Below are 21,084 nucleotides of genomic sequence, written 5' to 3' on the forward strand. Positions count from 1 at the left end.
AACGCCCCCAGCTCCCTACACCCGGCCGGCAGGGTGCCGCGGCGGCGCGGGGCCAGCAAGAGGGTCCAACGGGCCGTGTCCCCCCCCCCCCAAGTTCTCCCTGTGTCCGGGGCGCGGGCTTTGCCCAAGTTTGCAGGGCGATGCCCTTCCCCGAGCCCGACTCGTGGGCCGGGCGGGAGGGGCGCGTGATTGACAGGCTGAACTACAGACTCATCTCTTACCTTAGGCCGCGGGCGCTGATTGGCTGCTCGCTGACATCCTCAAACCCGGCTGCTCCGCGCTGGGCTCGCAGGGGGGCGGCTGCGGGTGGAGGTGCGCTTCTGACAAGCCCGAAAGTCATTTCCAATCTCAAGTGGACTTTGTTCCAACTATTGGGGGCGTCGCTCCCCCTCTTCATGGTCGGGGGCAAACTTCCTCCTCGGCGCCGCTTCTAATGGAGCCCCACCTGCTCGGGCTGCTCCTCGGCCTCCTGCTCGGTGGCACCAGGGTCCTCGCCGGCTACCCAATTTGGTGGTAAGACTCGCCTCTTGTCTGCCCGCGGCCCGATTTCTTCGCCGCGGCCCGGGGAGGTGGGGGGCGCCGGCTGGGGGTGGGCTCGGCCCGGGCTGGGGCTCCTTTCTCCTTGCCTCCTTGCAGCCCCCCACTCCCTACCCCCCGCCCCCCCCCCCCCCCCCCGGATTTTCTGCTGGTGTCGCCTTCAGAATCCAACTCCTGGCTTCTCTGATAATCACCATTTTCCCTGCTACTCGCTGCAGAGGCTGGAGTGGAGGACTTTCCCCGTCTCAGAAGGTCTCCTGATCTTAGATCCTCAGCCTCCACCCATCCCAATCTGGGGACCCCCCCAATACCCTCCATTTGCTCCCAGTTGGGTTTGTGGAAATCCAACGCTGACCCTGGGGCCCAGCCACTCCTCTTCTCCATTTTGGGGTCTTCATGGGCAAAACCATCCTGTTCCGTCCTTGCCACCCCCACCTCTGCCGGCGCCTCCATCAAGAGATTTCCCCACAATAACCCCCATTTGCCTTCATATTTCAGACCCCCGTGGCTTCAGGGATCCCAGGGGCAGGGGAATGGGGGGGGGATTTCATCAGACTCTCCCCACTCTGCTCTAGATTAATCTTGAGCCTCAGAAGTGAATGTGGTATTTGCTGATCCGAGATGCCATTGAATTCGCGTTTTATTCATTTCTTGCTTGTCCATCCTGGCAAAAAGGGGGGCTCCTTGGACATGTAGTTGATCGGAAGGGGGTGGGTTTGTTCTCCGACCAAAACCCCAATTCTCCATGTTAAATTCGTTCCTTTTGGAAAACCGAGGACCGAGGAGAAAGGGAGAGAGGGAAAGGAGAATCCCACCCCTGAGAAATGCGGATACAAAAGACGATTTTAGTAAATAAGGCTAGGAACCCAGGCGCGGTGTTTTGGGGCGATGTGCATTGATGGGGGAGCCAACCGAGGAATAAACAGCCCTTGGGAGCCTCAATTCCAGGGAGTCCCCTTGTTTTCCAAGCGGCCTCATCGCCCCCCGGCAGGTCCCAGAGGCCAGAGGGGAAAGACACACTGAAACCAGTTCTCTAAATTACACCCGCCTCTCCTCGGTCTCCAGCCCCCTGCATTCCGGAAAACTTTAATTAAAGAATCTTCCCCTCCTGGACAGAGGACGGCCTGGGCCTGGGGGTGGGAGGTGAGGGGTAAGAATTTAGGATCTGGGAATAAGAGGAGGGGCTGTGGTCCCTGGGGTGAAAGTCAGAGAGGAGAGCCACCAGGGTGTGGTGCCACCTGCGTGTCCCCCTTTCCCTGTCTTGCCACCCCTTCTCTAGCCAGGGATCGGGGGAGCAGAGCCAGGAGATTGGGGGCGACAGCCCCGAGCCTGCCTCCAGTTGCTTGGGGGGTGGCAGTGTTTATTTCTGGATGTGTGAGGGCTGGGACGGAGGCATGGCCGAGGATCTCTGTTTATAAGGTGCTGAGAGTTGTTCCCAGGACAGACACCCAAGGGGAAGTCTTTCTTCTGCCCAGCCCATCCTTCCCTGGGCACTGGGCTGGCCCAAGGCCGCCTGTACATAAAGAAACCTGTGGGGGTGGCCCGGGCGGGCGGCCGGAGATTCCAGGCTGGGGGCCATGCCCGTTGCAGGGAAGGCCGCTGCGGAAACCAACCGCCTGTCTTCCCGCCCCTCTCCCGTCCCCCCCACTAAGGCCGTGCTGTTCTTCGCCTGCACAGGGACCCTGGGCAGGGGGAGGGCAGGAGGAGAGGGTGTGGAGCCCCACGGGCTGCAGGGATGAGCTGGAGAGACCAGGTTCTCCTGCTCTGGGAACTGGAGGAGGCACTTCCCTGGGCAGTGCCTGTGGGAGGGCTGGGGTCTGGTGAGTAATGGTGTATCGGGGAGCATCTAGATAGGATCCACCCAATAGAAAGATGTTGGGAAAACCTGGAAAGCCATACTGGCCACATGGATTGTTTGGGGGTTGGGGGGACAGGGATGCTGCTTTGTCTGAGCAGAGACCTCTGTGTGTGTGTGTGTGTGTGTGTGTGTGTGTGTGTGTGTTCTAGGTCTATGACCCTAAAGGGCGGCATCTGTACACTAGTGTGTTTCTGCGAATAGGAGTGTTTGTGCCTGCAACCGGGTGATCATGGATGTGAACTCGTGTGAGCTATGCCTGGGGGATCCACAGCCCGTGACAGGGTGTGCTGCTGTGTCTGCATACAAGTGTCAGCAAGTGGCTGATTCTATGATATGTGTGTGTGTGTGTGTGTGTGTGTGTGTGTGTGTGTGTGTATGTGTCAGAGAGAGAGAAAGTCTAGAAGTATCTATGCCCATGTGAAGGTCAGCACCTGTGTCTGCTTATGACACTGCATGACTGTGATCATGACTGGGCATGTGAGTGTTGTGTGCGTGTGTGTGTGCATGTGTGCACATGCCTTCATGACAGTGTAAGGGGAAAGCCCCACAGATGTCTTTGTGCATGGATATCCATGCTCATGGCCGTGGCCTGACTGTGCTTGAAAATATGGATGTGAGGGTTGTGTCTGGGGCTGCCTATGGCCCTGTCTTCGAGTGCCAGTGACGGATACGTTTGCACACAGATGACCTATGGGTGTGAGCGACATCCTGAGATGGGGGGCATTCATGGTCCTGGTGAGACAGTTCAGTGGGAGACAAAGGTCTAACAAGGAAGCTGCCAGGGGCACGGCTGACCTGGGATCTGGGCTGGGCAGTGTGGGGTGTGGGGTGTGGGGTGCAGAGCCTCCCTCGCCACAAGCTTATCCTGTCTGCCTGAGGACGGTGGCCAGCAGCCTTCCCCTCTTAGGCCCACTGTCTTCGGTCTTGGAGCTGGGATAGAGGATGAGTCACTTTCTCAGGGTTGGGACCAAGGCCAGGGCCCGGGCTGGGACAGGGACAGCAGAGTGGATGGGCCTCAGATTCCTGTTCCCACTCTGCCCCCAGGCTGTCAGATTCCAGGCCTTTTAGCATCTGAGCTCATTAAGGCTGCCCCTGCCCACTTTGGCCCACCCAGCTCACGCACTCCCCAGGAGGGATTTACAGGGGAAACCACTTAGCTGGGATTTCTACCTGTGCCACCCCTCAGAAGGCACCCCGAATCCCCACATCCTGCATGGCAGGCCTCGGCCCCGAGAGATGGTAGATCGGAAGGGAGAGCTCTGAGGGCCTCAGACAGAGAGGGCCCTGCAGCCACTGGGACAGGAAGAGGTGACAGCAGCACTGGTTTCTAGAATTCTTCTTGTCAGTTGCAGTGAGCACCCGGTGGAAGGACTTGTCTTTCTTCTCCTTCTCAGGGGAAAAATGAACTATCTTATTAGGGCCCGGCCTAGTGCCTACTGCATTCCAGAGGCACTAAGAATGATTGAGGAGTTCTGTGCTAGGGGTTGGGAGGGTACCTCACTTCTGTGTGACCCACCTATCTGAGCCTGTTTCCCCCCCTCCCCCCGCCCCCCATTTCACCCAGGGATCACCAGCCTGCACTGCCCCACAGCTGGGGTTGGGGTGGAAAGTGTCCTGCAGAAGTCAAGGGCAGTGAGCTGGGAAATACGCCTGAATTCTCTTTCCACCATCCTGAGATCTATTCCCCAACTCTAGCGCTTGCCCTAAGCCCTGCCTCAGTTTCCCCATCTGTCAGGTGTCCCTCTGCCCCCCCCCCCCCCATTCCCCCACTCCCACCTCCACCCGCCTTTCAGAGGCTTGTGAACATGTTCAGTCAAACCCCGTGGGGGTCAGTGGGCTGGGCCCAGGGAGGCACCTGGAGACTGCGGGGGAGGAAGGCCCCCGGGCCAGGTGTTAACACTTGTAACAGGCAGGAATTACAGCTGGCTGGGGCTGGCGAGGAGCTGAGCTGGCTGGAGGCTGTTGATCTCACAGACAGACAGACAGACAGATGAGCAGATACCAGATCGAATGGCCAGGAATGGCCAGGCTTTAAGCGGGTGGTCTCCCTTCCAGGGCAGGCCTTTCCCTGGGGGGATGCGGCAGGGAAATTAATCCAGGTCTCTTGGAAGTGAATGAACAGCCCTCCTGACCACCCCACTCCCACTGTGGGCGGAGCGTGGTGTCCAAAGGAAGTAAAAGTGGTGGCTGATGTGTTTGTATTCTTCTGATGGGACCACATTTTGCTTAAAAAAAACAAAACAAAACAAAACAATTCAAACGTTGTAATAATACCAGGAGCATGGTGCTGAGTTACGTATATTCTTAGAAGATCCTGCTTTAATGTGGGGAAGGCCTGGGGGAAGGGGCAGCTGTCAGGGAAAGTTCTCCTAGAATTTTGTAGCATTTTGTCAACAGCTCTGGGGCTAAGAGGTGAGCCATGGATGGAGCCTGGTCCTGACATCACCCCGCCCCAGGGATCCTGAGGACCGTGGGGTGGGGCACCTGCTCAATGGGAAGACCTTTGTGGGAAAGGTCAAAAGAGGCAGGAGCTAGACCATGGTGCCCAGTCCTTTAGCGGGCACTCTCTCCTCCCTCCCTGCAGTTTTCCCAGTGGCAGACCCAGCCAGAGCCCCCAGCACCCACACTCTCTGGCATCTGGGTGCGTGCTCAGTCACTGGTGAAGATGGAAAGGGCCCTAGGTGGAAATCCCCAATGAATAGACTCAGCCAAGCAAGCATCTCCCATCCTGCTCTCTGCGGAGCTTAATGCTGATACACCTGAAAGGCACTTGGGCGGCTGTGGAATGGACAAGGTGATATGGGCACAGGGGGAGGGAGGTGGGAAGGGAGTTATGACCCTGGGGCTCTCTCTAGACTTTGAATAGGTCCCTTCTTGGTCTGGGCAAAAGGCAAGGAGACTGAGGTTGGGGAAGGAGAGGTGACTTTCCAAGGAGAAAGCAGCCACAGATCCTTCTGAGGAGAGCTGGGGGGAGGAAGATCTTTCTGGCCTCAGCATGGAGTGAGCCGTCCATCGAGGGGGACCTGGTCTTCCAGTCTTTTCTACCCACGCAGCTGTGAGCCACAGAATCCTTCTAAAGCCACCACGCAGGGCCAGGCATTCTCTACCCCGTGTCCCTGGTTCGGGGAGGAGGTATGCCTCCTTCAAAGGCTAAGACCATCCTGATATTCCATCGACATGTTCACGTTAGCTTGGGTGCCAGGAAGTGCTGACAGCCAGGAGTCCGAGTTCTGAGCTTCCCACCCACGGACCTAGGATGAGTCCCCCTCCTTCTCTGCACTTCAAGTCTCTGCCTCCCTCAGGGCTTCCTCTTCCTTGACCACACTGATTGGTCTCGTCTGCCTCTGGGAGTCCATAGGACCGTGACAGGGACCCAATTCGTTGCTGTGAAGCAGGGAGCTCCATGTGGCCTCAGTGAGTCTGCCTCCCCCACCCCCACCCCCCATCCCAGGCCACCCATTCAGACATTCGGAGCCTGGCTTGGGAAGCCCAGCCCTTTACTTCTGCAGCCCCATCTGACCTCAATGCCAAAGCTGGCGGCTCCATCGCTGCCGGGCCAGCCTGCCTGCACCTCCAAACCTCACTTCCCCCAAATGCTCACCTTCCTCTGGAGCCTTCCCAGACTCACGTCTGGCTTTTTCATGTACTACCTAGGGCAAGGTAACCTCTCCGAGCCTCAGTTTCCCCATCTGGAAAATGAGAATAATGACTGCTTCTACCTCAAAGAATGGTTGTGAAGAGCAAATGAATGAATACATGCAAAGCTCTTGGAATAATGCCTGACATACAGGAACTACTATAAGTCCTTTAAGTCTTGGATCTAAATTTGCCTCCTCCAAGAAGCCCTCCCAGATTGGCCCTACCTGGCTCAGTTTTCTCCTTATCCTCAGAGCCAGCTTGCCCCATTATACTTCCCACTGGTGACTATGAGCCTGTAGCTTTATTATTAACTTGAGGGAGCTAGACCAGGTTACCCTGAACCTAGCTCTTTGCCTGCCCAGAAAGGAGAAGGGAAAGAGGGCAGTGGAGTCTCCCCTAACCTGCCTCCCACCGCACAGTTTCCCAGACTCTTGCAGCCATGCCATTTCCAGCTGGGACCTGGAGCTGGGGTAGGGGGGGAGGCAGGCTCAGGGGGGTGGGGGGAGTGGCACTGGGGCCGCCTGGAGCAGCCCGAGCAGAAGTTGCTCCTCCAGGAGCTGAGAGATGATTCAGAAGGTGATTTATAGACGGAAGGCAGAAAGCTTGGCTCCTGGCAGAGGCCTGCTGCTTAATTACATTCTTTGGGGGGTGGATGTATGAGTGGGGCGGCAGCAGGGGACCCAAGGCTACACCCTCCCCCTCCAGGCCCTGTCCCTGTAACTGTCCCAACTCCAGGCAGGGTCCCTCTTTCTCCTGCTGCTGGAGAGGACATTCCCTGTTCTCAAGGAGAGACTAGGTCTAGGTCGGGAGAGAAGGCCTGAGGGTGGAGAAAAAGGGGCGAGGTCAGAGTCCTGTCTCCTGGGACTCCTCCAGGGGAGTCTGGGTGGCAGAGGGCGCTGGGACACAGGGCCACCTGGGAAAGATCACTCCTGCTTCTGGGAAGGTCAATAGCTAACGCACTTGGCAGAGGGTTTCTAGAATCTTCCGGAGGTTGGCAACCCTACACTTTCCCTCAGTGCCCTGTCAGCTGGTGCTTCTGGGTCCTTCCTTCAAGTGTGTGCTTTTCTGTTGTTCGGTCTCAGTGGGCCCCCGGCTGGGTGCTGGGGACCCAGCTCTGTGCTAAGAGGTCCACAGTCTTTTTTTTTTTTTTTTTTTTAACATATTTGTATTGATTTCAGAGAGGAAGGGAGAGGGAGAGAGAGAGAAACATCAATGATGAGTGAGAATCACTGATTGATGGGCTGCCTCCTGCACGCCCCCTATTGGGATCAAGCACGAAACCCGGGCATATACCCCTGACCAGAATTGAACCCGGGACCCTTCAGTCCACAGGCTGACGCTCTATCCACTGAGCCCAACCAGCTAGGGCCCAGAGTCAGTTCTTGTTGTTAGGCAGCCTGTGGTATGTGGGCACACGGCGGCCTTAGATCTAGAAGAGTGCTCCGGGCAGGGTCAGCCGAGCATCCGAGCATCCGAGGGAGAGAAAGTTTCCTGTCCTCGTATAAACTGACATTTCAAGGAGTCACCACAGTTCAACTGCGAAAGCCAGAGTCCCTTCAGCGCTGTTGACACGCAGCCCATGCTGTTCAGCTACCTGCCGTGGTGGCATCTGGATCCCTGACTCATGTCGACTGCCTCTTGGCTCCCAGGCGGCCTCGGCTGCAGCTTTGAAACCCTAAGACTCCGCCTCTAGTTCTTGAGGCTAGAAAGGTGTGTGGGGGGCAGGGGGTGGGAAGCCCAGGCCCATGGCGTCTCTTTATCTGTTTGCAGATTGGCATGTACAGCCGGGGGGAGTTGGCAGGGGTCAGGATGGGGACACTAGACAGCGCTCCGGTTCCCCCTGAGGCGGGCCTTCTCAAAATGGCCTCGTTGTGTGTGTGGAGTGAATTCCAGAAATGTCAGGCACACCCATACATCTCGGGGAAGGATGGAGCTGTGAACGGATGCTCGGAGACGAGAGGGGGTGTTGTGGGGTGTGAGGGGACCTGAGCCCTAGCTCTGCCACTAGTTACGGGGTAACCTTAGGCAGGCAATCACTAGGCCTGCTCTGGGCCTCGCTAACGAGGGGAGTTGGACATGTCGTTGGCCTTGGGCTTCCAGCTCTGAGATCTCAATCCTGGATTCTGGTTGCCCAGCTTATTAGGGTCACCTGTGCCTGGTGGTGATGGTGGTGGTGGTGGCAGGGCGGGGGGGTCACGGAGAGCTGCCTCAGGGCAAGGTGGGAGTGCTAAACCTTTACACTCAAACAGCCAAGAGATCATGGACGAGTCTCTACCTTCCCCAGGCCTCTATTTTCTCATCTGCAAAATGGGCGATGAATAGTACCAACCATTTGCCTTGCCAACTAGCGGGGCTGCTAAGAGCTCCAGGAGGAATATTCCTGATGAAAGCCCTCGGAGAAGCTGCACGTTCTTCCTAGAGAAGGTCGCAGCATCGCCGGTCCCCCCAGCAGAGAGGAGCAAGAGCCAGCCCCTGGCCAGAGGGTGCTCAGAGCAGACCCGTCAGGACTCTCCTGAGGAGATTTCCAGGAAAGGAGGACTGAAAGGGGCACAGACAAGGGAGTTCTGTGGGGGAGTTCTCCTTCCTGTGGGAGCCCTGGGGTACAGTGGGTAGTGCCCAGGGGAGGGAGCAGAGGTCTGAGGCCAAGTGGGCAACAGGGCAGCCCAGGTTCACCGCTCAGGCCACGGGGCTTGGGAGCCCTCCCGACCTCACACAGAGATCACAGGCCTGAGCTGGGCCCAGCCAGACAGCGAGCAGGATTTCTAAGCAGGACACACGGTGGGAGATGTGGGTGGAGGTGACGAGGGCTGAGGGTAAAGGGCCAGAGCCAGAAGGGCTCTTCCGAGGTCTGTGGTCATCAGGGAACCCGAGTCACCTGGATTAGGACTCAAACTGGGAGACCCTTCACTTGAGCTAGGCTGGAAAAACAGGGAGGACCGTGTGTGTGTGTGTGTGTGTGTGTATGTGTGTGTGTGTGTGTGTGTTAGGGGTAGAGAGGGGGACGTGAGCAACAGGACCCAGCACCCAGGTCTGAGGGGCCCTCTGTGAAGCCTGCCCCTGGGCACAGAGTCCCACTGACCTGCCAGAGCAGCTGGGCCCGCGAGGAAAACCCATCTCCTGGCAGCCCTTTAGGAATGCAACTAGGAGCCGTGGCCATGCACAAACCAGCGTCCGGCCCACTTATCTTCCTAACCTGGCTTTCTCAGCGTGTCTCCGCCCTGCTCTATAACCTCCCATGGCGCCCTAGCCGGTTTGGCTCAGTGGATAGAGTGTCAGCCTGTGGACTGAGGGGTCCTGGGTTTGATTCCGGTCAAGGGCACATGCCCAGGTTGCAGGCCTGATCTCCAGTGGGGAGCATGCAGGAGGCAGCCAACCAAAAATTCTCTGTCATCACTGATGTTTCTATCTCTCTCTGCCTCCCCTTTCCTCTCTATAATCAATAAAAATATGTTTAAATAAATAAATAAAACCTCCCATGCCTCCCCACTTCTTGTCAGGCACCAAGGTTCCCTAGGACTGGCCTCTACCCACCTGTCAGTGGTATGTTTCATGACCCCGATAAGTCCCCCCACATCACTCTGTGCCTGTTTATTGAAGTACTTCGACACCCCTTCTCCCCTCCCCACACTCAACTACTGAAATTCTTTTTTGTCTTCAAGACCCAGATCAAAACCCTCCACCTAGATTTCTGAGCCACTGCCCTCTCAGGGAAGATGTCACCCTCCCTCCTCTCCTCCCCCAGGGGACAGACCTGCCATATATTCCCACTGCCTTCGACCAGGGCCTTTGCGTGTCTTGCTTTCCTCTGCTAGACTACTAGCTGCCCCCCACCAAGGGAGACCCTGAGCTCTAGTCACCTGGGGGCCCCTTTCCCGGTGTCCAGCACACAGTAGGGCTCGGTAAGCAAGAACACCACCCTGTGCTGAGTGTCAAACCCCCTGCAGAGGCGCATGGACAAAAGTGGTTTCTGAGAGTGTCAGATGCACATGTGAATCATGCCACTGTCATGAACAGACTGAATGAGCAGAATGAATAAACGCCCTCCCCAGGTGTGACCCGAGGCTCAGCACATTGCTTCTGCTGACTTTGAAAGGCGGCTGAAGCTGGTGCCGGCTGCTCGGCTCAGGCCCACGTGGCTTAGGCCCGCGTGGCTCAGGCCATGCGTGGCAAACAGCCGGAGCTGTGGAGGGGCCTCAGAAGGCTGAGTCTCCTTAGTCTCGGTTTCTCCGTCCCAGCTCTATTTGCAAATGTACCCTCTCTGTCCCCCAGGGTCACCAGCTCACACTATACTCAGGTGTCTGTCCACGTCTTTAGTGTAACAATCCCACTTGGCAGGACTTGTTTCTCCACCCAGGAACAGGTCAGTATGTTCGTAGACGGTGGCGATGGGCTGGTCCCTATTCGCACATCATAATCCAGAACCTAATTCTGCCCATTTCACAGATGGGGACTCGGGTCCTGCAGCCTGCTCTCTGAACCCCTGTCCTGCTGGGCCCAAAGCTTGTTCCTTCTGCCACCATTCAGGCTCAGAAGTGGACTTCTTCTTTGGAGCAAGAATTTACTTGTTCTGTCTCGTTTCTCAAAGGACGTCTTTGTGGCGTGATTACATTTGACCTTCAACTTGAGAGCTGCTGCCTTGGGGTTATTGACACGATTGCTGAACCTCTGAGAGGGCTCTTATTGGGGACCATGTATAAGTCACTGGCCAACTACCCACCTGTCCTCAAGCTGGGATCGTACGAAGCCGGCCGTAGTGGCCCGGTGACCGTTTTGTTGCAGGGGAGAGTGGTGGCTTTGGGCCAATCACTGCTTCCTGGGCCTCCGTTTCCTCACCTGTGAAACAGGAGGGAGGGAGAGGAAATGACCCCTCATGTTCCTTCCAGCTATAGGCTTTGTCATTCTATGAGTCCTTTTTGCTCCTTGGCATCTGGGCTCTGTCATGCACATACGAGAAAACAATTACAAGAAAGAGGATTCCGCCCAAGCCAATTCTTGTGTTAGTATCTCTGATAGACATGAGTTTTTACTTGACCTTTACAATTTAATGTTTAGCTTTATTTCTCCCCGGGGAACTAGCATGGCTGCTCCTTTCAGATAAAGTTTCCTGGCTCTTGGGAAACCTGGAGTCAAGCTTGAAGCTCAACCCTTGCACCTGTATTGACCTTGACCTGGCGTATTTGTCTTCTCCTTCACCTTGATCCTGGTTTTTATTTCATTTTATTGTTATTTAATTCCATGTGTTTTGAGGGCAGGTGCTATCTTGCTGGGTTCTCTGTGCCTGGCAAGTACCTAGTAGATGCTCAATAAATATTTGTTGTCTTTACCTTCTTTCCTTAGCAGGTTGAGTGCCTTCTGTATTAGCAACACGGCTTTGTAGTCTGTTGTCAACTCTTAACTTCAGGTTTCTATTTGTTAATCTGGGTCCTTGTCTTACTCCTCCTTGGCCTCAGAGGATCTTTCTTTGAGTTTGGTGGGTTTTGTCATGTTTTTAAATGAATGGTTCAATCAGAAGAGCATTCAGCCGGGAGCTCTGACTGTGTTGCCCACACTCCTTAGCATGGCCATGGCCCAGAGGCCCTGCTGGACCTAGCCCCTTCCTAACTCTCCATCATCTCCCACCCTCACATCCCCACCTCCACCCCGTGACCTGCTTTCACTTGTCTGGATAGAAGCATGGGCTTCAGGGTGCATCAGTCCTGGGCTCTAGATGGTTCTGCCTTTAATATCTGGGTGAGCTGAACCTCCCTGAGCCCCAGTTTTCTCTCTGTAAAATGAGGGCCACTGTAAGATTTTTAGCACAGGGTCTGGTGCCCACACACTTTGCCATTGTTAATCTCGTTTTACTGTTTGTGTTGTTTGTATAGTAGCTCCCACCTCCAGACCTTTGCATTTGCCCCTGCCTTCTCTTGGAACGACCTCTGTGAACTCCCATTCATTCTTCAAAGGACAGTTCAGACTCCATTTCCTCTGGGCAGCTTTCCCTCAGCACGTGGCCCGAGCTCGGCCCCCTACTCGGTCTATCTGCGTTATTGACTAAACTGTGAGCCCCCTGTGGGCAGGACCAGGTTTCCATTATCTTTGTACCCACATCACCCAGCAAAGCACGGGGCACACAGTAGGTCCTCTGAGGTGGGTGGTGGGATGAGGGTCCTCTGTCATCTGCCAATAACAGGCTCAGTCTTCCAATTCCAGCTGGATTCCCATTGCCGCAATGAGGGCCTCCCAGGAAGACCTACTGGCTCTTGTCACTAGTTTCCTCTTCATGGGCATCTGTCTTATCTCCCCAACTAGAGTATCAGTCCGTTGAGGGCAGGATTCTGCTTTATATGTCTTTGTGTCCCCAGTGAGCCTGAATATTGCAGGAGCACAGTTGGTAATTCTGCCGGTTGTTGGCCAATGAACCTGGCTTCTTCCCAAGCTAGCTCATGTCCAGGCTCAGCTGGTCCCGGCTCCCTGGGAGCATTTTCCTTTCCCTCATTCTGTGATTCCCCAGGGGGTCCAGACTTGAGCTTCTAGCCTCTGTGCTGGGAGGCAGCCTGGTGTTCCGGAAAGTGGGTAGGCTCTGGGCCTAAACCGGCTTTGGTATAAAACTCAATGTGCTACCTTATAGTGATGGAACTTTGGATAGTTTAATATATCAATTTGTTCATCTGTAAAATGGGGGTAAAAATCCTAATCTCAGGGCAGTTGAAATGTGAGGTTGAAATGAAATAAGAAATAGGAACTGAGTTAAAGGTGTATAAGCACTGAATGAATTAAGAATTCTGTACAAAACTAGCCTTAATAAATTTAAGAAGATTAAAAAAAAAAATTCTGTGGGTCAGCCCGAGACAGTTTGGCTCAGTGGTAGAGCATTGACCTGGGGACTGAAGGGTCCCAGATTCAATTCTGGTTAAGGGCACATGCCCGGGTTGTGGAATCAATCCCCAATAGGGGTGTGCAGGAGGCAGCCAATCAATGATTCTCTCGCATCATTGATGTTTCTATCTCTCCCTTCCTTTCTGAAATCAATAAAAATATGTTAAAAAAAAAAAAAAAAGAATTCTGTAGGTCATTCCAATGTAGCAAGGGTTCTAAGAACAATCTATCCCAGGCTAGTCTTCTGTGGAACAAAAAGACCTGGATCCCTTCCCAAACAGAAAAGGCCACACTCAGGGAAAGCCATGCCCTTTATCTTGGGTTGTCCTGACTAACTAACCTGGGTGAAGAAAGAAGTGAGTGATGGGTGTGTGGCGGAATTCTGTGACTCAGTGGGCCCCAGAGAATGTGGACTCTGGCCGGACCTTGTGTCCTGGTGTCCTGTTCAGCCAAAATCCTCACGAGGACTCTAGTTCTCAGGAAGGGAAGGCTGCAGCATTCCCTCTTACCTGTTCCCCATGGTTGCAGTTACCCACGGGCAATCGCAGTCTAAAAATACCAAATGGCGAACTTCAGAAATAAATAATTCAAAAGATTTTGGGTATATTGATATTTCGAGAAAAAGACTAATTTACTGTTACGTATTGTTATCTCTTACTGTGCCCAACTTATAAATTAAACTTTATCATAGATGTGTGTGTATAGGGAAAAGCATAGTATGTATAGGTTTTGGTACTCTCGGCAGTTTCAGGCATCCAGTGGGGATCTTGGCAAGTGTCCCCGGGTTGTGGAATTTAGTCCCCGCGAATAAGGGGGGACTACTATAGATCAAATATGGTGTCTGTGAGAGTTTTTACTGGGGTTCCAAGGACTGGTCTGTGTGGGCTTACTATGGTCCTGTAATGGCTTAGACACTGGCCATAACAGCCTCCTGAAGCACAGTGAGTAAGGTTGACTGAGGAAATTCCCCCGCCTTCAGCTTCCAGTCCCTCATATTGTCTGTCTAAGAGCCAGAGGGCATCACTGGCCATTTGGTGACAGCAAACTTAGCTAACGGAGCTCCAGACCCAGATGGAGCTCCAGACCCAGACGGGTCTCCCCTGCCCCCCTCTCCACTTTTTCTCGTTCTCTTCCCTTTCTGCTCCTCAAATGCACGCTCGTGGCCCGTGAACGCCCTGCCTACTATCCAGAAAGAATGCCACTTTTTTCTAGGAGGGCCCGTCCCACTAGGACCAGGGCAAGTTTCCCTCCCGGCCCAGCACCTGCCCTTTGTTCCCATGGGCCACCCTGCCTGAGCCACTTCAGGGCAGACCAGAAGGTGAATCCTTACCTTAAAGTTTATCCCAACCCTGGACTCCTTCCCTCTGGGAGAAAGGCGCTCAGCTCCTCAGCCCACATCAGAAAGCAGACGTGGCAGCCGTCTCCTGCTGGGTCTCTGTCTTCAGGGCTGGGCCCAGCTCATCCTCCCTTCCTGCCCCGGGGCAAAACTCCACTTCCTTGGGCCTCCACTATAAATAGTTTCCCCTATGGAAAAACTCTTTCCCATCACCTCTCCACCTGCCCATGACCTTCCCAGGATTTTTCTAAACCCAGCTCAGAGCTGCCACATTCCTGGGAATCCTCCAGCCTAATTTACTTTCTCTCTCTCTCTCTTCCTCCTTCCTTCCCTCCCTCCACTTTTGGGGCCTCCACCTTTGGGGCCAAGGCAGGCCATCACGTGTGCTTCTTACACCAATCCCACGCAATCCTGCTGAGAAGAGCTTCTAGGGTCAAATAAGTTTGAGCAGTGCCACCTGCTACTTCCAGCCTCTTGGTGTTAATGGTGCTCATTAGCATATTAGCATCTCATTAGCATATTAGCAACACAGAGAGGCCAGGGATGACCCTTGTTTCCTTTCTTTCATTTATGACCCTTGTTTTCGTTGGTTTAATCTGTTTTCCAAAAGTATTGAACCTCTCAGAGCTGAGTCTCCCTCCCACCTTAAGTAACAGCTATTACCCACTTGGAAAATGTAATCTAGAAGATTCACCTGCCCCTCTCCTATGTCAGTTTATCCTTGTTGTCTTACTCTTCTCCGCAACCTGGCTGTGATTCCACTAACTTTTAAACCATCCTGTGTGAACCAGTTCAGCCCACAGCACCCATTCCCGGGGGGTTTGAGTAGAATGTATGCATGCACGAACGAAGGAGCGAGCGAACGAACGAATAGAGCAATCAGCCAACAAGTCAGTCATCCGGCTGCATCTCCTCTGCTGTGAGGCAGTTCGCTGGCCTTTGTGCCCTGGGGACTCGGTCTATCTGGCCAGGGTCAGACCCTCTCCACAGTATTTCCACAAAGCCTACCCCCTCACCTCTGCCAGAATGAATCACTCTTCCTCCGGAGGCCTCCTGTAATTTTCTTTTTGGGCATCTGTCTCCCTGTGAGACGGGAGCCCCTGCGGGGCAGGCACCACGTCACACTCCCCTCTCTGTGCTCCCACATCGGAGCGCGGTCCCCAGCTGCTGAATGATGGATGGCTCCCCTGACTCCTTGCGGAGGCCCCGGCAGAGCACTGTGGTTACGCCTGCAGGCTCTGGAGCCAGACTGGATGTGTCTCACTACCAGGGTGACCTGGGGCAAACGACTTAATCTCTGCACTTCAGTTTCCCTGTCCGAAGGGGGGTGGCGATAGCAGCATCTCCCTCACAGAGTTGTTGGGAGGATTAAACGAGTTAATGTGTGTAAAGCACGTGAAACAGCGCCTGGCACTGAGCATGGCATTGGCCCGGGTTAGCACTTACAACAATAGCAACCACCATTGCTGATTGTGGTAAGAGCTTTGTCTACATCATTCCAGGACTCCTCCCTCCAGCCTCTTTGAAGCAGGTGATGCTTACATGTTTCCAATGAGGAAGATGAGGCCCCCCAAAGGGACGCCATAGGCAGCTGGTGGCAGCATTGGGCCAGGACTCAGGTCAGCAGGTGGGGCACCTGGCCCGTGAGCACGGATGGTGTTGCTTACCCCTCGGGGGCTGGGTAGCTCCTCTGCTTCTGTTCACCTGTAATAACCCCACTGAGAACCAATCCAGGTTTTGTGTGTTTAATCCTCTATCCTTCCCCAAAGATGGAAATCCATGTTGCCGCATGGCTGGTTCTTATGTGCGTGTGTGCATGCGAGAGAGTGGTGGCAGGTGGGAGTGATTTACTTGAGAGGTCTGAGGTTGCCAGAACCTTCCCAGCAGACCCGATAAGATAGACACTGAGGCGGGACTCCCCCTGAGATACATGGTGGGAGAGCCCCCCCGGGAATCCACGGTGCTGCAGACGGGGCCAAGAAACCCTGGCATTCAGCTTGCTATCGCCGCCCCAGCGCCTTGCCCAGGGCCCTGTGTGTGCCCAGGGAGTGCTTGAGGCAGGACACCTGTGGTCGCTTTTACCCAGGCCAGTTATCCCGGTGAAAGGCGGAAACCACAGGTTAGGGATGGGCACAGGGGCCTCGGGATTGGGGGCCATCCCTGGCTCCTGAGGTGAGCATGCTGGAACCCCTTCCCTGGGGGGCCAGCCGGCCTTCTCGGACTCCATAGACTGACCCCATTCTTCTCCTCTGTCCACATGGGCCGGGCTGTATTCCAGCACCATCCCCGGTCTGGGCGCACCACAGAGGTGTGGGGAAGAGGGGATGATGTGGTGAACGTAGGAGGCTGTTTTTCTTGGAGCAGAGAGAGTTGGGGGACTTCATTCTGTGCAGGGGAGCAGCTACTCCCTCAGCACCTGAGGACAGACAGAGTCCATGTGGTGGCTCAGCGGGACAGAGTAGGTGGCGAGGTAAGCTTTCCCGCCAGGTGTCACGAGGCAGAGGCAGGAGTGGAAGCAGCCGGTGCGGCTGGCAGAGGGAGTGAGCGAAGGGGCTGGGGCCTCTCCAGCCTGAAGGGGGGGTGGGGGTGTTCCCAGGAATGTATAGGCTGCCCTAGCATCAAAGGCTTGACTAGTGTGAGAATCTGGGAAGGTGTTGCATTTTAGATTCGTATCCTCTCCACGGTCCGGTCCGGAATGTTCTGTGAACAAAGGAGGATCGGAATTCCAGAAAGACTTGGCAGAGCCCGTCCTCACAGCCGACTGAGGTCTTTGGCTCCTCAGCCCCACAGGATCCCAACTGAACTCCCGAACTGGGGCCCGACGACCCAGTGTTCCTTCCAGCTCGGACAGGCTCCTTTCCAGGGGGACCAGCCTGCGGAGGGAGGACCTGGGCATGCATGTGGGATTCAAACTCCTCAGCTGGGCCCTCAGGCCCCGCCTCCTTCCCCCTTTGCTCCTTGCATTTTGGTGTTTTGGGTCACGCCAGCAATCACCCTTCCTCTTCCTTTGCTCTCAGGGCACAAAACCACCACTGAGGGCTTCTGGGCTATCTGTCCCCCATCCCACTATGTCCTCCTTCCCTTGGTCTCCCTGTTGCCACCAGGACGGTTTGTGAGCTGGCTGGCCTCCTTGCTCTTGCCTTCTGTCCCTGTGCACGTGGCCTGCCCATTAGATTGTACCCTCCACCAGGTGCCCATTCAGGGCAGAGCGTCCAGGGGTTGGGGGGTGGGGGGGGGTGGGTGCTGAATAAATGCATTCTGCTGGAATGCACTGACAGAGAGCAAAATAACAGCAGTAGGGATTTGAGTCGGACAGATGGGGAGCAGGGGCCCACCCCCACCCCCACTTCCTGGCTGGTGGTCCTCTGTCTGAGCCTCAGTTTCCTCACTGGTAATGAGGATTAGCCAAGATGCTCTTTGGGGAAACGCTGCGCAAACTGGAAGGTGCTAGAACGTGTGTCATTTGCCCCGACCTCTCTTGGGAAATCGATGCCCACATTTGTTAGCGTCTGTTGGGTTTGGCTTCTTGGAAGAGGTCCTGAAACCACATGTCCCGCCTCACACACAAATCCCTCCTCGAGTGTGGCTCTGGCCTCGTCTGACACGCAGTGAAACAAACCTCAGGGGGAGAAGGTCCATGAAAACATTCAAAAGAGAAAGATCAATAGGCAAGGCCCTCGGGTTGGAGTTTACAGGACTGTAAATCCAGACAGCAGCCTGAGGAGCAGGACAGACCTGAGTCCTTCCTTCCCCTCCTCCTTCAGCCCTTCGTCAACATGCTCCTTAGAGACCTTGTCCTCATAAATGCCTCCCCTTATGGCTTCATTAGCCATGTCAGCACCTCCGTTTCCTAGCTGTGTGACCCCAGACAAGTTCCGTAGCCTCTCTGAGCCCATGTCATCACCTGTCAAACGTGGATAATAATAATAACCTCATAGGGTTCTTTGGCAAATTAGAAGATATATTCTGTGTAAGGGCTCTCCATGGCTCTAGCACTAGTCGGGGCTCAGTAAAGGTTAGCTATTATTATTACTAAAGATAACCATTCCGAGTGCCTCACCACCTTACCTATAGCAGAGTTCAGAAATGATTCCTCATAACCTTATTAACCACCCTCTACCCAAATAAACTGTATTCTTCACCACCGGGTATGCACCTCTAAAAGCATCCCCTTTACTCCATTTGCAGCTCTCAGGCCCATGACCACATCTCCCCAGAGCCTCGTGGGCCCCGCCTCCTGCCTGCGGGGACTCTGGCCTTCTCTCAGGCCAGGTGATTCCTGAGGGAACCGTAACTGGCGCTCATCTGCCCCCTCATGTGGAACACACGTCCTTTTTGTAGAGAAATTGACATTCTTTTTACTTTAAATGTTTGCTATTTGTGTGTGGGTACGTGATGATTTTCTCTTTTCTGTCCAATGTGTCTCTCCCCCCGCCCCCATCCCCAGAAGAAATTCCTTTCTGCTTTTATAATGGACGTGACTACAGCACAGGATTGAAAACGCAGGCCTTCCCTGTGGCACTGCGCTCTCCCGGGACCAGCCCGGTCTGGTGGGATGACAGGGTGCTGGGCACAGTGAGGGGCGGGGAGGGAGCAGGCAGTGAGGACAGACCAAGAGGAGGTGAGTGGACAGGAGGGCTCTGCTATGGACTTGTGGAGAGAAAGTACTTCCAGTGAAGAGATGAGTGGAGAACCCGGAGTCCTAGACAAAAAAAAACCACAAAAAAAAAAAGTACTGTGGACAAGAACCCAGGAAGATGAGCAATCCCAGGAGGAGAAAGGCCTGGGAACCTTGAACCCCAAGGGTGTTTGTTGGCGGCCTGCGTCTCTGCAGAGAGAACCTCCACTTACTCCCAAACATATTTTCGGGGCTACGAAAAGTGAGCTGGCCCCCAGGAAGACGGGGAAATAAGGGCAGAAACCCAGGGGGTGCATGGGAGGGTTGAGGGCTGGGGCTGGGGGTCACCAGATAAAGCACTGGGTTATAGGAGGAAATGATTTCTTTTGAAATAGACTTTTTATCTTGCCTTTTCCAATGCATGTTAGCGTGTGTTTTGTAATCGCAGGAAACATGAGTGTGCGGCTGACTGGCATGCGATTTAGACCTAAGCTGTGCGATGGAGGGGCCGGGACACTTGAGTGGGCCAGAATGCTTCACTCCATTGCTGTAGAGATGGAGACGTGTTGAGGGGCCAGGAGAGAGGATGAGGGAATGGACAAAACCTGGGTTGGAAAGGATGGACTGATACCCCCCCCCCCACAACCTGAGGAGGCCCTCTGTCTCCCCGCCTCCCCACCCTCACCCCCCACCCCCCTACCCCCGCGTGTGACCGCGGACAGGTTCTGAGCTTTGTCTGGGACCTAGGACAGTGCTTCCCCACCTCGCCTCCTCTTAAACCGGGGCAAGAAGAACATCCCAGACAGGAGGGAGCACGCAGACCAATTAAATCTGTTTCTCTGGGGCTGGGGCCCAGGCACCCGTGGTTTCAAGTCCCCCCACGCGCCATCTGTCGTGCAGCCAGGGTGGAGAACCAGTGGCCTGGCCCTTTGAGTGCCGGAACATTTAATGAGGTCCTGCGTGGACCCGGAAAACAGCCCCTAATAGGAACTGAGAAAATGCTTGCAAAACCCAGGCGCCCGTGGTAATGAGCCCTTGAGAAGAAAGGACCGAGGGAGCGAGGCGGCGGCCTGCCGAGGCGGCCTGGCAGCGGGCAGGACTCGGGCTGATGGATTTGGAGGGGCGCAAAGGAAGGTGTCGAGGCTCGCTTGGGCTGCCTCGCCCGCGGATGGGGAGGGGGCGGGAGAGGCAGCCACGGCTTTGAACTTGCGGGGAGCCTCCCTAAGCCGAGCGGGGGAAGTCCAGGTGCCGGGCAGGGCTGCGCTCACCTGCGCGCGCTCCCGGGAATGCGGGGGAATACCCACCTGGGAAGGAGGCGGCGGCGCGCGTCGCCCTGAGCGCCCGGCGGTGGCCGCGTCTCCCTGGCCCGCGGCCCCGCCCCGCCCCGCCCCGCGCTGCGCACCGTTCGGTTCAAGAAGACCCCACGAGTTCTTATTGTTCCTTCAACGTCAATCAGAAAAGCAGCAACAACAAAAAATATGGCACGACTATATATACAGGGTACATTTCTCCTAGCTCAACTGTGTTAGCATTTTGCCACATTCATTCCTCCACTCTCCCCTCCGGTCCCTCAACACACACACACACACACACACACACACACACAATTTGTTTGTTTTGCCGAGTCATTTCCAAGTTAAGTTATACCCATCATGGCTCTTTGCCCCGCATTTCCAAAATCTAAGGATGATGCCCCCTCCCCCGCCCCCTCCCTCCCGCCCATGACCACATTCCATGATGACACTTAAAAAAATGAATGATTCCTAGTGTTTGCAATGTCTCCGGGTACCCTCAAAATGCCTTGGTGGCTAGGATTCTCAAACTAGTCCCATTTTGTTTTTTATTGTTAATGTCTCTTAAGTTTATTTTCATCTAAAACACGCCTCCCCTACCCAACACACACACACCTTAAGGAACATGACTCTGGCTTTTTGGCGAGTCCAGCCTGTAGCTTGTGGACTGTCCGCATTCTGAATCTGTCCGGTTGCTCCCTCCCCAGTGACATTTGGGTTGTTCCTCTGTCCCTCAGTTTCCCTGACCCCCTGAAAGTTACTGGGGGGAGACTCGGGTTATTCATCTTTGGCGGAGAATTTCCTAGGCCCCTGGGAACTCCGCCTTGCATCGTCTTATGTTGTGAGACTGTCCCACTGGGGAGGTTGTCCCTGATCCAGTTTCCCGGGCGCCTCTCCAGAGTCTGATTCAGCCCGGCTGCCTTTGGAGCCCAGGTGTCTGTATTTT

At 54.9% G+C, this 21,084-nt stretch overlaps 1 protein-coding gene across 1 annotated transcript in view; it reads left to right on the forward strand.

Moving 5' to 3' along the window:
* Positions 1-332: 332 nt before the first annotated feature.
* Positions 333-21,084, forward strand: part of WNT3 (Wnt family member 3) — a 39,882-nt gene continuing 19,130 nt past the window's right edge. Inside the window, exon 1 of the mRNA XM_008149476.3 lies at positions 333-513. Within this exon, the coding sequence (XP_008147698.1) occupies positions 434-513 (80 nt within the window). The 5' untranslated portion in view covers positions 333-433. The remainder of the gene's footprint in view (positions 514-21,084) is intronic.

Source organism: Eptesicus fuscus, chromosome 20 (assembly GCF_027574615.1).
Source record: "Eptesicus fuscus isolate TK198812 chromosome 20, DD_ASM_mEF_20220401, whole genome shotgun sequence".
Lineage (NCBI taxonomy): Eukaryota > Metazoa > Chordata > Mammalia > Chiroptera > Vespertilionidae > Eptesicus > Eptesicus fuscus.